At 38.9% G+C, this 14,296-nt stretch overlaps 1 protein-coding gene across 1 annotated transcript in view; it reads right to left on the bottom strand.

Annotated features, from left to right (window-relative positions):
• DICER1 (dicer 1, ribonuclease III) overlaps positions 1-14,296 on the bottom strand; it is a 43,357-nt gene that overhangs the window by 18,582 nt on the left and 10,479 nt on the right. The window contains 7 exon segments of the mRNA XM_060003972.1: positions 1,091-1,230; positions 1,896-1,971; positions 2,946-3,078; positions 5,632-5,786; positions 6,386-6,628; positions 7,860-7,992; positions 13,739-14,211. Of these exon segments, the coding sequence (XP_059859955.1) occupies positions 1,091-1,230; positions 1,896-1,971; positions 2,946-3,078; positions 5,632-5,786; positions 6,386-6,628; positions 7,860-7,992; positions 13,739-14,211 (1,353 nt within the window).

Raw genomic sequence — 14,296 nt, 5'->3', positions numbered from 1 at the left:
TCAATAAGTATTTCAGCCCAGTATGGTTACAGCTAGAACTATGCCACAGATCCAGCTAGACACAATACATTGAAAAAACTACTTTTAACTCCAGTCTAGCCACATCCCAACTCCCGACAAGTAACTGTGCTTTGCACCTGCTGGTGTGCCCCTCATCTGGATGGGCACTTGCCTGTTGGATCATACACACCCTCTACGTTTTAGCTCCAAACATAAGGTAAAGCAAGAACCTTGACACTAAAGTGAATGAAACAAAGAATGTCCCTTTAAATGACATTAACACACTCTGGATAGAATCTGATAGATGAAATTGAGCTATTTGTAATGACGTGGATAGACCTAGAGTCTGTCATACAGAGTGAAGTAAGTCAGAAAGAGAAAGACAAATACCGTATGCTAACACATATATATGGAATTTAAGAAAAAAAAAAATGTCATGAAGAACCTAGGGGTAAGACAGGAATAAAGACACAGACCTACTGGAGAACGGACTTGAGGATATGGGGAGGGGGAAGGGGAAGCTGTGACAAAGCGAGAGAGAGGCATAGACATATATACACTACCAAACGTAAGGTAGACAGCTAGTGGGAAGCAGCCGCATAGCACAGGGAGATCAGCTCGGTGCTTTGTGACCGCCTGGAGGGGTGGGATAGGGAGGGTGGGAGGGAGGAAGATGCAAGAGGGAGGAGATATGGGAACATATGTATATGTATAACTGATTCACTTTGTTATAAAGCAGAAACTAACACACCATTATAAAGCAATTATACCCCAATAAAGATGTTAAAAAAATAAATAAATAATGAAAAGCCAATAAGAAAAGAAAAAAGAATCTGATAGATGAGTCCAGGAATCCTTTTGAGAAGAAAAACAAAAGCAATGTCTGAAATGAGAAAGAGTACACAGTGTCCACATGACAGCGAAGGGGCTGATCTGAGAGAAGCTGTGAACGAGGGAGGGAAACGAGCTGAGATCCAGAGTGGGCTAAACTACAAGGGTTTTGGAAGCCAAGCAAAGGAACCTGGACTTGATATAGCAAGAAATAAAGTCAGAAAGGCTAGATTTTTACTCGGTTCTAACCAATACTGACCGCTTTTGGGTAGCACTGTCTTCGTTTTGTGGAGCCTGGTCTTCCTGGAACACTGGTCTCTTCTTCGTCATGTAAATCAAGCTCTTCTTCGTATTTAACAGTCTCTTTCCCAACTGGCATCAAATGGTCATCCAGTTCGCCTAAGAAATGTAAAGAGAGTTAACAAACGATCCTGATTTTGCCTCTCTGACTCATCAGTGAATAATCCAGAGGAGTACTATGTTAGGAAGCAACTGGAAAAGTCATGAAAACTAAAGCATCTGTGCCTTTAATAATACAAAAGTTATCAGATGTGATACTTAAAGTCTATTGACATTTGTATATTCAATATGATCAGGATTATAAATTCTGTTCTAAGATTAAAAAATAAAAACATGAACAGAAAACTAGCACATGTCATCCGTTTACAAATGCCACTGGAAAACGAGTCTTCCCATTAAAAAACAAAAGTTTTAATTTGTACACTAACATAGACTAATTTGAGACCGATACATTAAAACACAAAACACAAATGTTCATGATTCAACAGTTACTAGAAGACCTTTACGTACTTATATACTGAAAAGAGGTCAGGAAACGGGAGCAAATAAATTGTAGCTGTTAAGCTGTGGAAAACAGAGCTCCTCCACCTTACACGGGATCTTCAGTTACACCATACTTACACCTGTCTTCACCGAAGCACACCAAGAGCAACAGGCTCACAGCCCGCATAATCCTTAGGCACCTATGAAGCCCTTGATGTGCTTTTGTTCTACAGTGTTTTTAACTTTATTTTTATTTACACGTGCCTTTCAAACACTCTTACCAATTTTGTGCAGTTTTTCACAGCAAATGAGAGCTACGACTCTTTCAGCCAATCGTATACAGCTCATTGGGGGACCCTGAAAGTAACAAAAAATGTGACCATTATATATGCAAGAAGCTGTATTATCATTAGTGCGTAAAACATATATGAAACCTCTACCCCGAAATCTTTAAAGTTGAAATTTACCAGAACAATGTTCCATTTTGAAAAACGTCAGCAAGTTTAAAAAAATCCTAATCTCCATAATTTGAAGAGCCATCTTTAAAAATCCTGCCCAGGGCTTCCCAGGTGGCGCCGTGGTTAAGAATCCGCCTGCCAATGCAGGGGACACGGGTTCGAGCCCTGGGCCGGGAAGATCCCACATGCTGCGGAGCAACTAAGCCCGTGCACCACAACTACTGAGCCTGTGCTTTACAGCCTGTGAGCCACAACTTCCGAGCCCGCATGCCACAACTACTGAAGCCCATGAGCCTAGAGCCCGTGCTCTGCAACAAGAGAAGCCCCCACTCGCGGCAACTAGAGAAAGCCCGTGCGCAGCAACGAAGACCCAACACAGCCAAAAATAAATAAATAAAAAAGCCTCCTGCCCAGTAAAAGCTACATAGTTATAACTAAGATTTTACAATTTTGATGAATTTAAATTTTAGTAAGAACTTAATATATCAGTATTGAGACTAAGGATAGCAGTTACACAAAGGCTGATTTTCAAGTCAACAACAAAATAACTAGAGCAACCCAGCTGCATTTAATGAATTCTGTGTCACTGTAAGTATCTAAGCCACAGATCAATGATTCTGCCAGAAATGTTTATAGCAGTAAGATCTTAAAGGAAACTTCAGAGGTTATCTAATCTAATTCTGGGAGTCTACGAATTATATAGTCTATTGAAGATTGGAACATATAGTTGACTACAAAAGAGATTTACAAATTTACTTTTTAAAGTAGATTTAAAGCCAAATTTATCTGCAACTTGCATAGCCTTAGAGAAGTTGAAAACAAATCTATTAATGACATATTTTAAGGCACAATCATTTCTTTTTCTAAACTTACAACAATGGAGGCTCGAAGAGGTGAGTTAATTGGCAGATAAAGAGTTGAATAAAATGTACCATCAGGCAACTCTCGGGTTCTACATTTAGGAGCCAGGTGAGTAAACGGATCACTTGGTAATCTAGCACAGTATCTGTGAAGAAAAAGAAATTCTGATGCTGAGTCTACAACTGAGAAACAGAGGAAAAATTTTTTTGATATTCACATTCTAAAGTTTGATTTTTTTATGCCCCTCTTGCCCTCTACTGGATTGGTATTTATATGTGGAGTCTGAGCTACACTGCTTCAAACTTGCAATAAGATGGAACAGTACATTTATACACATAATGGAACATTCTGCAATGATGTTCTTTCTGTATCTGTGCTGTTTGACAGGGAGGCCACTGAGCACGTGCAATGTGGCAAGGGCAGCGAAGGAACTACATTGAAATTTGAATGTAAATAGCCATACGCGTCTAGCGCTATGACTGGACTGTGCAGAAAGTACTGCTCAGAACCCGTTAAGGGAATAAACTGGCAGTGTTGGTCCTTAATGACCTTACATTTGCCCACAACCGCTGGGGTCTATGCAAGGACGGCATCAGAAGCGGGCCCAGTGTTCACACAAAGGAGGGCAGCAGAACAAGACGACCACCCAGCAGCAGCACAAGGAGAGCACTGCAAGCAGGGCAAGAAGCCAGCCTCGAGGGAGCTGGGGCCCAAGTCAGGAGGGTGCTGGGACAGGAAGCCAACCCAGTGGGGGCCAGGACACACGCAAGGAGGGCAGCGGAATGGGCAGCAACCCTGCAAGGTCAGGACCTGTGCAATGAGGGCACCTAAACGTGGTGGCAGCCCTGCAGACTGCTATATATAGGGAGACTGAACAGTCAAGTAATTCTTTTGAGGACAATGGGAATCAGATTCCTCACTATTAAAAAAGCCAGGAACAAAGATGGAAAAAAGGGAAGCTAGAATAAACCCTCTGGTGTCATGCTAAAAAATGGAGTAAACAACAGACAGGTAGTCAGGTACAGAAATAACTACAAACGTGTATTTATATAAATGTTTATATAAACGTGTATGTGAATAGGTATAAACATTTTCTAGTTCCATCTACGAAACAGCCTGGTAGCAGTAATACTCCAGAGGCAATGAACACACCTAGTGCGCGGATCTTGGTTTCTAAACACAACTCATTCTCCACTAAAAGGAACCAGGACCTTTTGGAGAAATAGCCAATATCTAGGCTGCGGCAGGGAAATTATGAGCCTAGAACATCTTAGTGTGCCATAAAATACAGAAATGTTCAAAGAATAACGGCGACATGTTAAAAAGACATAGAAGCTAGAATGAAGGGGCCCCACCAGCCAAATTTTACACAATTTTAACAACAAAATAAATGACAGCAAAAGACTATAAATGACTGAATAAAACAGAAGCCCATTAGTTCACATTGGATAAAAAAATAAAAGGAACAAATAAACGGAGAGAAGAGAAAGCTCTTCCTCACAGTAAAACGACAATAAATACCAGAAAGAATAATGCAATCGGAAAATCACCATTTTGCAGACATCACAGAAATAATCAATTCAGGCAAGAAATATCAATTGAGTACTGACACTGATGGGTGAAACTGGGAAGAGGAATAAATTTCATATAATCTCAAAATATCTCCCCACGAAACAGTCACTAATTATAAAGGGGGAAAAGGCAACTTTACAGTAGAGAAAGCTGGCAGACCTTACGTAAGTGATCAAAGTCACCACCATAATAAGAGGACAAATAAACACTGAGTGACCCCGTTAGAGGGAATGAAAGGAACGCAGCATCACTTCCATGATATGCTGGCCGAGAACACATAACCTGGGTCTAATCATGAGAAAATATCAAATAAACCCAAACTGAGAAATGACTGGCCTGTCATCTTCCAAGGTTTCAAGGTCATTAAAGTCAAGGAAGGACTGAAGAATGGTTCCAGGTTGAAGGAGACCAGACAGATGAGAAAAATGGGTACAACCCACGATCCTGGACTGGACCCTTTCACTCCAAGAACATTCTCGTGAAACTTGAATGGGTCTCTCTGGGTGAAGGGTATATGTGAGTTCTCTGTAGTACTCTTGCAATATTTTAAAGTCTAAAATTGTTTCAAAATAAAAAGTTAAAAAGAAAATCTTATGTTTTCTGCTCCTTTATTTTGCCTCTGCACAAAATTTATCCTGATACATAATCTAGCTATGTATCTGCTTTTCTTAGTTCTTAGACATGTTATCACCAACTCAGGACAAAGTAAAACAGAACATACTCCAAAAAAAAAAGGTTAATTTATCATAATCTTCCATTACTGCTAATGGAAAATTCAACATCCACCAACATTCATGACACAAAACAAGTTTCAAGATTTATAAAAGAAGAGTGAGTGTTGCAAAATTAATTTCAATCTAATTAAAATACGCATGCCTTCATTATGTCAGCCTTGTCAATGAGAACTAAACATTTATTACTATGCAACACTGGTTTTGCCTTCTGACAAAAAAGAACAATGAACCAAAAAAAGCAACTTCTTTTCCTTCTCTCATCCAAGTATCACAGGCCATAAGCAGAAAGATTGGTGATTGTTTGCAAAAGGTAAACAACACAATACTTATAGGTTTAGACCTAAATCTCGCAATTCTCACAGGCTTTCCATGCAAATGATTTGATGCCATACCTATTGATGTGTCCAATGGCCGTGTTGATTGTGACTCGTGGACCACCATCATCGGGCCTCAACACATATGGTGGGAAAACATCATCATCATCCACAACAGGCTCAATGTCAGTCTCCCCGGTATCAACTGACTTGGAACATTTGTTTCTCAAGATCTGAACATTTTAAAAACAGAACTTATGAGAACAAATGCTTTTTCTGCCATTAGTTGTCTGCTTCTGTACCTACAGAAAAAGCTCTCTTGACATGAAACATCTCTCCTAAATACACTGCAATACTCCATAGTTGCCTGCTGCTGAAAATTTCTCCTAATTAATCCTTTCCAGCTCCAATCATGTGGAGAAGTTCCCCATACAGGTAACAAGGCTTAAAAGGTACTGTACCTACCTACCTACACACACACACACACACACACACACACACACACACACACACACACACACACACACACACGTGATCCCCAGTCTTTCATGAGTACAGGGGCTATGTCATCACTCTCAAATCACTCTGCATCTTAAGCAATCAACTGTTACTACACTGTCCACATAAACAGTACACTTCGCAGGTCTTCCTCCCCAATAATCCATATGACCACTTTCACTGCTATTTTCCTGTAAAATACTGCTGGCTCTGTGTAATTACTCTCAACTTTCTAATAGTGTACACACTGCACAGCTCTGTTGAGACTATTCTCTGAAGATAAAACTATTTCTAAACACATAAAAACAACTTAAAGATAACACATGAATCTTACCTTTTCAATAGCTTTGTATGTTTTAAGGTCCTCTTCAAAACTTTTTATTTTGTCTGTATCTGCTAACATTACATAATTAGAGATCGGTGCCCTCGCTCTTCCCTTAGATTGAACATAGGATCGATACTCTGTGGGCAGATCAAAACGAACCACCAAGTTGCATTTCGGTATGTCAACACCCTCCTCCACAATACTTGTTGCAATAAGCAGGTTGGTTTCATGTGCTCGAAATTTCCTAAGTACCTGAAAAAAAATCCACCAAGGATAGCAATTCTAAGAAATTTTCCAAAGAAAACAATGTAGTAAAATTAAGGGACAACTGTCATTTCTGACAATACTCTGAGCACGCTTAATCCAGGCCAGGCTGAAGATGATGATAACACCTCACAAAACCCGAGACGCATGAACACGTGACATTTTCAACTGAATATGCCTTGAAAAATTCAAGTGCCTTTCTATTTTACAGAAGCACCCACGGACAAATCACAGCCTTCAAGATGAAGGCGCTGGCTTCTTTAATAACCAAAGTGACCAAACGAATCCCCTTCTGGAGTCCTGTTGCCATTCTGAGCCTCCGTAATGGGATCTTATGGCTGTGAGTTTGTGCCAACATCCCTCCAAAGATGTCAAAACTCTTTCACTAAAATCCCTAAATCACTTGGAATTAAAAATTACAAGCAAAGCATTACTTATCTTCTGGCATCTTGGGACACATTTAAGGGATCAGAAATGATTTTTTTTAAAAGTGAAAAATGTTTTCATACCAGATTTAAGGTAACATCGTTTCCCAATCTAGAATAAGTTAAATACGAAAGTAAGTTGGGTTTTAGACTGATCTGTCAGACTCTGGCTGTTAGACTCCCCAAACTTGGAATATTACCAAAGAGCTATCACATAGAAATGACTTCAACGTGAATTATTCTGCTACTTTTAAGTTAAATAACAAATTTTAAATAAAAAGTTTTTACTTGCAAGCTGGAACACTATATTAAGTTTTAGCATCTTTACAATGCTATTTCCTATACCAAAATCTTAAAAAGCATGAAAAAAATTAGGCCAAAATCTTTAAAATGTATTGTTATTTTTAAAGGATTCAACCAAGGCAGGACTTTAGGTAGAAAACAAAACACTTTCTAGGAAAACATTTCAGTTTGTTGCTTCAGAGTCGTATGGAGTCAACAGGGGTTAAGTTTACACAAGCTTTCTTTTCCTATAAAATGCAGTTGTGTGCCATCAGCCCGATAATGGAAGACAAAATGGGTGATGGCGATTAAGACACAGAACTGATTTTCCAGATAGATTCTCAACGTATGAATCACTATACAGCTACCGCAAAGGAGACGGCTAGTTTCTATGAACAAGTACTCTATATTCCCAAAAAATGCAGAGGAACTATGAAGAAAGGAAGTTCCTATGGGCAAAGTTTGTGTATGTTCTGAAAATTGTTATTGTACAATTATTTGAACTTAGTTACCTCTTCCTGCTTTCTGAATTCCGCTTCCATCTGTTTGTTGCGAGGCTGATTCTTTCCAATGCCATGTCCAGTTATAAAATTGCTGCTGATGTAAGCCAGCTCTGGATCTTGTTTGCCAGCTTCCTTTATCAATCTAAGAAAATTATACACATTTGGAAGTTAAGCACTGCTGAGGGAAAAAAATTTAAACTTTTGTTTCTAAGGTCTCCCTTAAAATGGAAATACATATCCTTTTGCCAACATACCTAACAAAATAGTCGGGTTTTTTTTTTTCAACTAGCTTAAAAAGAAATCACTGTCGCTCTTCTCTGAGTCGATCTGTGGACCAAATACTTATAACACCAAATACAGGGCTGATTTACACTGATGAATGAAATGGTCACAGTCCCTCAAACTTTCTAATTTGGCAGTGATGACCTTCATAGAAATGTGGCCCAGGAGGGGACAGCGCTAGGCAAAGAGAAACATGGATTCCTCATGTATTTTGGCTTTAGTCCAAGTCTCATAATGAAAAAACCACACACTCTTTCTCAACGCACTTCCCTAAGCACACACACAACTTGCAGCAATGGTCATGCCCTTGTGTCCACGGCCAAACTTACGCAAAGTACCAAATACCCCAAAGGAATACTTCATTCTCCTCTGCACGTAGTAAGAGAGTTCCAGCTGTGCATGAAAAGAAGTGCGTTATTTCTTTTAGATTTACCCCAGCACTCTGTACCACTGGAAGCACGGCTCTAGGGAAAGCGATGCCTCCATCCACTGCTAAGCATCTCCATTCCCAACACTCATGTCCCTGGGCAGGCTGCTGACCACAGTTCTGCATAAAAGGCCACTGAGCTTCGGCACTGCAAGGCCAAGAGAGTTCCCACCCCATCCTGTCAGGAAAGAGCACATACTCCCGAGCTCATCTCCCTTTCTGCCTGCACCTCTGTATTAACCCAGAACGCTTGTCCGCTCAGACGGGTCCTCCACTAAGAAACGGAAAAGAGCTACAGGACGGGCTCACATTACAAGGGTGCAGAAGGTTAACAGTTAGTGTTGCCATTACAGCTATTTTGGAAATATCCACATTCAAAAACTCAGCACACAGGATAAATGGTTGCACACCTGACCTAAGCGATTCCATATGGTTCTTCTGAAGTCATACAACATAGTATAAATTCCTAATAGAAAACTGCATTTTTAAGTCAAACCATTCTTTTTTTTTTTCCCCAATAAGTACATGAAACAGGCTAATATCAAAGCCCTGGAAGAAACCTTGAAGGGCCATCTAGAATATCTTCCTGCCTCCAAATCAGTAAAACACTTGTGTGTCTAGGTTAGTTTGAGAGTCTGCTCTATAGTTTAAGTACTTAAAAAGTTCAAAATCAGAAACTTCTTTAATATGTTCCAAGATCCGTTTAGTTATTATAAACTTATGATGTCAGTAACAGAAAACAGTGCTACATGCAAACAGCATGCCCCCAAATCTAAAATATGAAATTAATTATCTTAGAAATAATATATACTTCCACATTTTAGTTTATGTAAATCAGCAGCAATTTGAACATAACAGAGGTTTTAAAAAATGCATTTCAAGTTACTCCTAATTAGGTATACAATGTATTTTAATTTGCCTAAAAAAATAAATCTGGTAGACTTCAACTAGCTGAGAAACAGAAGCACTACAAGTACATTTATTTCTCCTTAATCAGACTCTCACCAGTATGCCGGGAAGAGAAGAAGCAATGTGCACATTAATAATAAAAAAAAAGTCTCTTATAAGCAATAGCTGAATTCTATATACCTACGCTGACAATGTTTAAAGAGAAAAATTTCTCTATCAGATAAATTTAAGAAATCCCTGCAAAGTTATGGGCTTCCAGAGAAACAAAACAAGGTCTACTGTTGTCAGGGAGCTTGTTACTGAGTAACACACACTGCCTAGAGATCTCACAGTACCACAGAATTGCTGGGACAGAGTCTTATTTGTTTCTTTTAATTTTATACTGAGTTTATGAGAGTTGTTCCACAAGCAAGCTGTTTGATAAAGAATGCTGTTCTCTAGTGCACAGAGTTTCTCAAACAATCTATAGCAAAGAACCGGTTATTTTTTTCCTAATTTCAAACTCACCCGAAACCAAAATTTTTGTAAAATTCCACGAGAATTAACTACTAAGAAGATGTAACTTTAAAAGCATTAAAATTCAATGGCCAATTGTATAACATTCAGCAGACATAAAAAACTAAGAGTTTATGAATATAACTGTATGACATTCAGAGGACATAATTTACTCTTAAAACTAAGAGTTTATGCTTACCCTCAATCTCTGTATCTCACTCAACGCAGCTGGCACAGACCCACAGGTCACAGTGCATGTGTGTGTGCACACAGCCGCCCCAAGTACAATGTCAGGTGGAAAGACTGCCATTTCTATATACAGTGTCTCTTATTAACAACCCAGTAAGAGAGGGAGGTATTATTACTATTTTATAGATGAAGATGCTGAGACTTTAAAAAGGTAAATAACTTGCACAAAACATACACCTATAAAGTGAGTAGAAATAAAAGGAACCAGGGCTCCTTGGAGAAGTGGCTGATCCTATGCAAGAAAAATACAAGATGAGCCTGGAACATCTTGCAGTGCCAGAAAGTAAGGAAGTGTTCAAAACACAAAAGGATGAGGGCATGTCAAAGGGACACAGGAGCTAACCTCAAACAGCCCCCAACGGCCCGGGGTGGAACGACTTATACAAAAAAAAAAAAAAAAAAAAAAAAACTAGTATCAGATTATAACCGAAGTATAAAATAAACAAACACGAGTTCATAATGATAAAAGAACATGATTCAACAAATATAAACAGATAAATAGGATAAAAGAGACACACTTTCCTTACAGAAGAATTTCTGTAACATACATATATAAGCCCCTCTCCAGGAATGAAACTGAATCCCTCCCTCCCCAGAATAAACTAGATTTGGTGACTTGCTTCCAAAGAATTAAGTAAGAAAAGAGAAAAACAATAACTTTCCCGTGGAGAAAACTGGCAAACGCAATCATAATCACATGATGAAGTCTAACATCACCAGTGATGCTCTGTGTTAATACCATGAATCCCTCTGAGACAAAGTGACCAGAAGGGCACTTCACGTCTGTAGTATTCTTCCAAATCCTAAAACCCAGTCTAATCCTGAGAAAAACATCAGACAAATTCAAACTGAGAGGCCTTCTACAAAATATCTGATCAGTACTCCTCAAGAGTATCAAAGTCATCAAAAACAAGGAAAGAAGACGCTGTAACAGACCAAAGGAAATTAGGGAAATAAAACAACTAAATGAACTCTGGTACACCTTGGATTAAAAAGAGGACATTAATAGGGATTTCCCTGGTGGTCCAGTGGGTAAGACTCTGCGCTCCCAATGCAGGGGCCTGGGTTCAATCCCTGGTCAGGGAACTAGATCCCACATGCATGCCGCAACTAAAGATCCTGCATGCCGCAACAAAGATCCCATGTGCCGCAGCTACGACCCAGTGCAGCCAAAACAAATAAATAAATATATATATTTTTTTTTTAGAAAAAAGAGGACATTAATGGAAAAACTGGTGAAAGTCACACAATACTAGTAAATTACACACTGAAAAGAGCTCTAGACTTGGAGAGTGGAAACCACTTTCTGCCACTTGATACTTGCGTTACTTTAGGAGGTCACAAACTGAGTGTTATTTTCCTCATCTATGATATAGTAAAAACATCTACCTTCTTCCCTCATGGACTGTTCTGAAATTTTAAAAAATATATAAAGGTAAATTATAAATGATAAGGCCCTAAACACAAAAGGCAAAAGAAAAACTATAAACAGAAGACTGTACACATACTACATTATCTATAGAAGTAGCTGTGATTTATTTTTTTAATTAGGAGAATAGAAAACTGCCTGTGTATTACAATAGCTTGTACTCCCATTAAACTGTTCACTGAAGAAGGGTTTTTCCTCCCATTAAACTGATGGAAGGAAAGAATCTGGATTTCAGGAAGTTTTTCTAAGCTTATTAAAAAGCTTACCGGGACAAGACCTCTATTGTATATTTAATTAGCTGCCCATAAAGCCAAGCCTCAAACCGCTCCTGATTCATCATCCAACACTGAATTCCAGCCACATTTTATGAACGTTGATCACAACTAATCTGATCCTCAGAGTCAACAGGAAGTAACATTGACTTCTGATAAACCTTTTCAGGCTAATATTCCTGCAGTGAAAGCGAGTACATCTCTACACTTAAAAACGCATGCAGAAAAGCGGGGAAAGGAAGAAAATGAACCCCGACTTCTCTCCAAGCCCCAGAAAATTTATTTAATTCTTAAACCATCCTGTATAGGGGCAGGGAGTACGTCTATAACTCGGCTTACAACTGTGCCAACGCTAAACTTTTCTGACCCCCAAAATGCCTTTCCCCCATTCTAAGAAACAACCCGAACAGATACGCACTCCCTGGACTGTCTCCTGGCAGCCTTCCCACTGGAAAGCACTGGTTTTTAGTGTTCTGTCATACCCAAGGGCATTATGATTACACAAAGAACTGAAAACTAGGAGGCAGAATATCAGGATTCTAGAGTTGTCTCTGCCACTGACTGGCAATTTAACTCAGAGCAAATCACTTTTCCTCCTGAGGCCTTTCTCTTTTTTATAAAAGTAAGTGGCTTGGATTAGATAGTCAGTGAAGTCCCTTTCCAACCTTAAACTTCTGATTCCAATGTAATTCCCTACCTGAAGTTACTTTACCTCCTATTCATCACAAGGATCAGGCCCAATGACTATGAAAATTACCAGACCGAAAACCGCCAGATGACTTCCCCAGAGTCCAATTTCTCGTTATTCAAGTAAGTTCTCGAGGCCCCCAAACAGTCAGAGCAGTTTGAAAAAAAAAAAAAAAAAAAATCCCAAATTACCTCAGGAAACAAAGCTTAATTTCTCCTCAGAGATCAATACTTGCAGAAAAGGCTCTTAGGGATCAACTTTGGCCAATTAATGGATCTTGTAGAAAAGCAGATTGAAGTGCAAAATAAGGACCCTTTTTGGCCCTTGTAAACAGTAGAGCATCCATCCACAAGTCAAAAGAACCATACAGTAAGTGACCATTTGACACAAATCTGAAGTGTAGCTCCTCAGCTGGCTGGGTCTATATTCAGGAAAAATACACTTCTATTGAAGAAGGGAGTAGGGTGGGAATTCACAACCTAATTGGCATTCGCTGTCACCTTTGCCAATATCCTCTGAATTCCTCCCTAACATTTTTATTTTCCTCTGATTCAGAAAATTTTAATATGTAGTCTATGAACCAATCCAAATTTCAAATCCAGCTGCTGAAAACTTTTCACTGCAAACGTGCCAACTTGAATCGACACTTGGTAAGGAAAAAAGCTAACACAGAAAAATTAGCCACAGTAACACCCCGATAAAATTTATCTTTAAGATTTACCTGAAGGAGAAAGCTTGGTGTGAAATGCTCAACACAATGCCTAACACATCATAGTCACAGGTTAGTAAATATCTAACTGAATCTAACAATTAATATAAAACAAGGAATGCTTTACTGTAATGTAACGATTTTTCTACACTTGCACTCTATTTTAATGGATTAGAAAAGATTAGCACCCTTTAGGGGAAAAAACCTCAGTCATATCAAATCTAGCCTTCGGGGAAAGCTACTGTGTATATGAACATCCTGTCAATCCCAGTAGAGCGTAACACATGAGTTACGGGGATGGTGCCAAGAGTACAGGACACTTGCATCAAAGCCTTCTGGCAGCTCTTAAAGCTATTACAACACATCACTTCACAAAACAAAGAGCTGCCTGTTCTACTATGGGAAAAATGTTAATCTTAGAGATTTACCTGTTTAAGACAACTGCTGTATATCTTCTTTCCACAAAAATAATTCCACACAAAATATTGGTAAATGGAGAAGGAAAATTTGTCTCTGGCTTTTCTTTTTCTTCAATTTCTTCATCCTCCTCATCATCCTCAGAATCACTCCAAGACACGTAATTATCCTGATTCCTATTATTATACCACTCAACGCTTTCAAACTGCTGTCGCTCATACGGTTTATATTTGCGTAAGATTTCAAGCAGTTTTATTACTTTCGGAGTTACAAATTTCAGGTCAAGTGAGGCAGGTGAGAAGTGCTCTTCACATAGTGCATGGATTTTCCTTAGGAAAGTGTCTGTAAACAATAGAAATTTCCTGTGCAGCTCCTCTTGTTCGTGTTTGATATATTTCTGTAGTTCTCTTACCATCATTCCAGCTACTTTATCTGCACACCAGGGTCCCAGAACTACCAATACCGCACGACAGTCTGAGAGTATCTACAAAACAATGTAAAGGCCCAAATGCTAAACAATAATCATGTAGTTATTTTCATATGGAGTTTAACTGGGATTTAAGTTGTCT

Source organism: Delphinus delphis, chromosome 2 (assembly GCF_949987515.2).
Source record: "Delphinus delphis chromosome 2, mDelDel1.2, whole genome shotgun sequence".
NCBI lineage: Eukaryota > Metazoa > Chordata > Mammalia > Artiodactyla > Delphinidae > Delphinus > Delphinus delphis.
The sequence above is the reverse complement of the archived record's forward strand: the minus strand, read 5'-3'. Positions and strand labels throughout refer to the sequence as shown.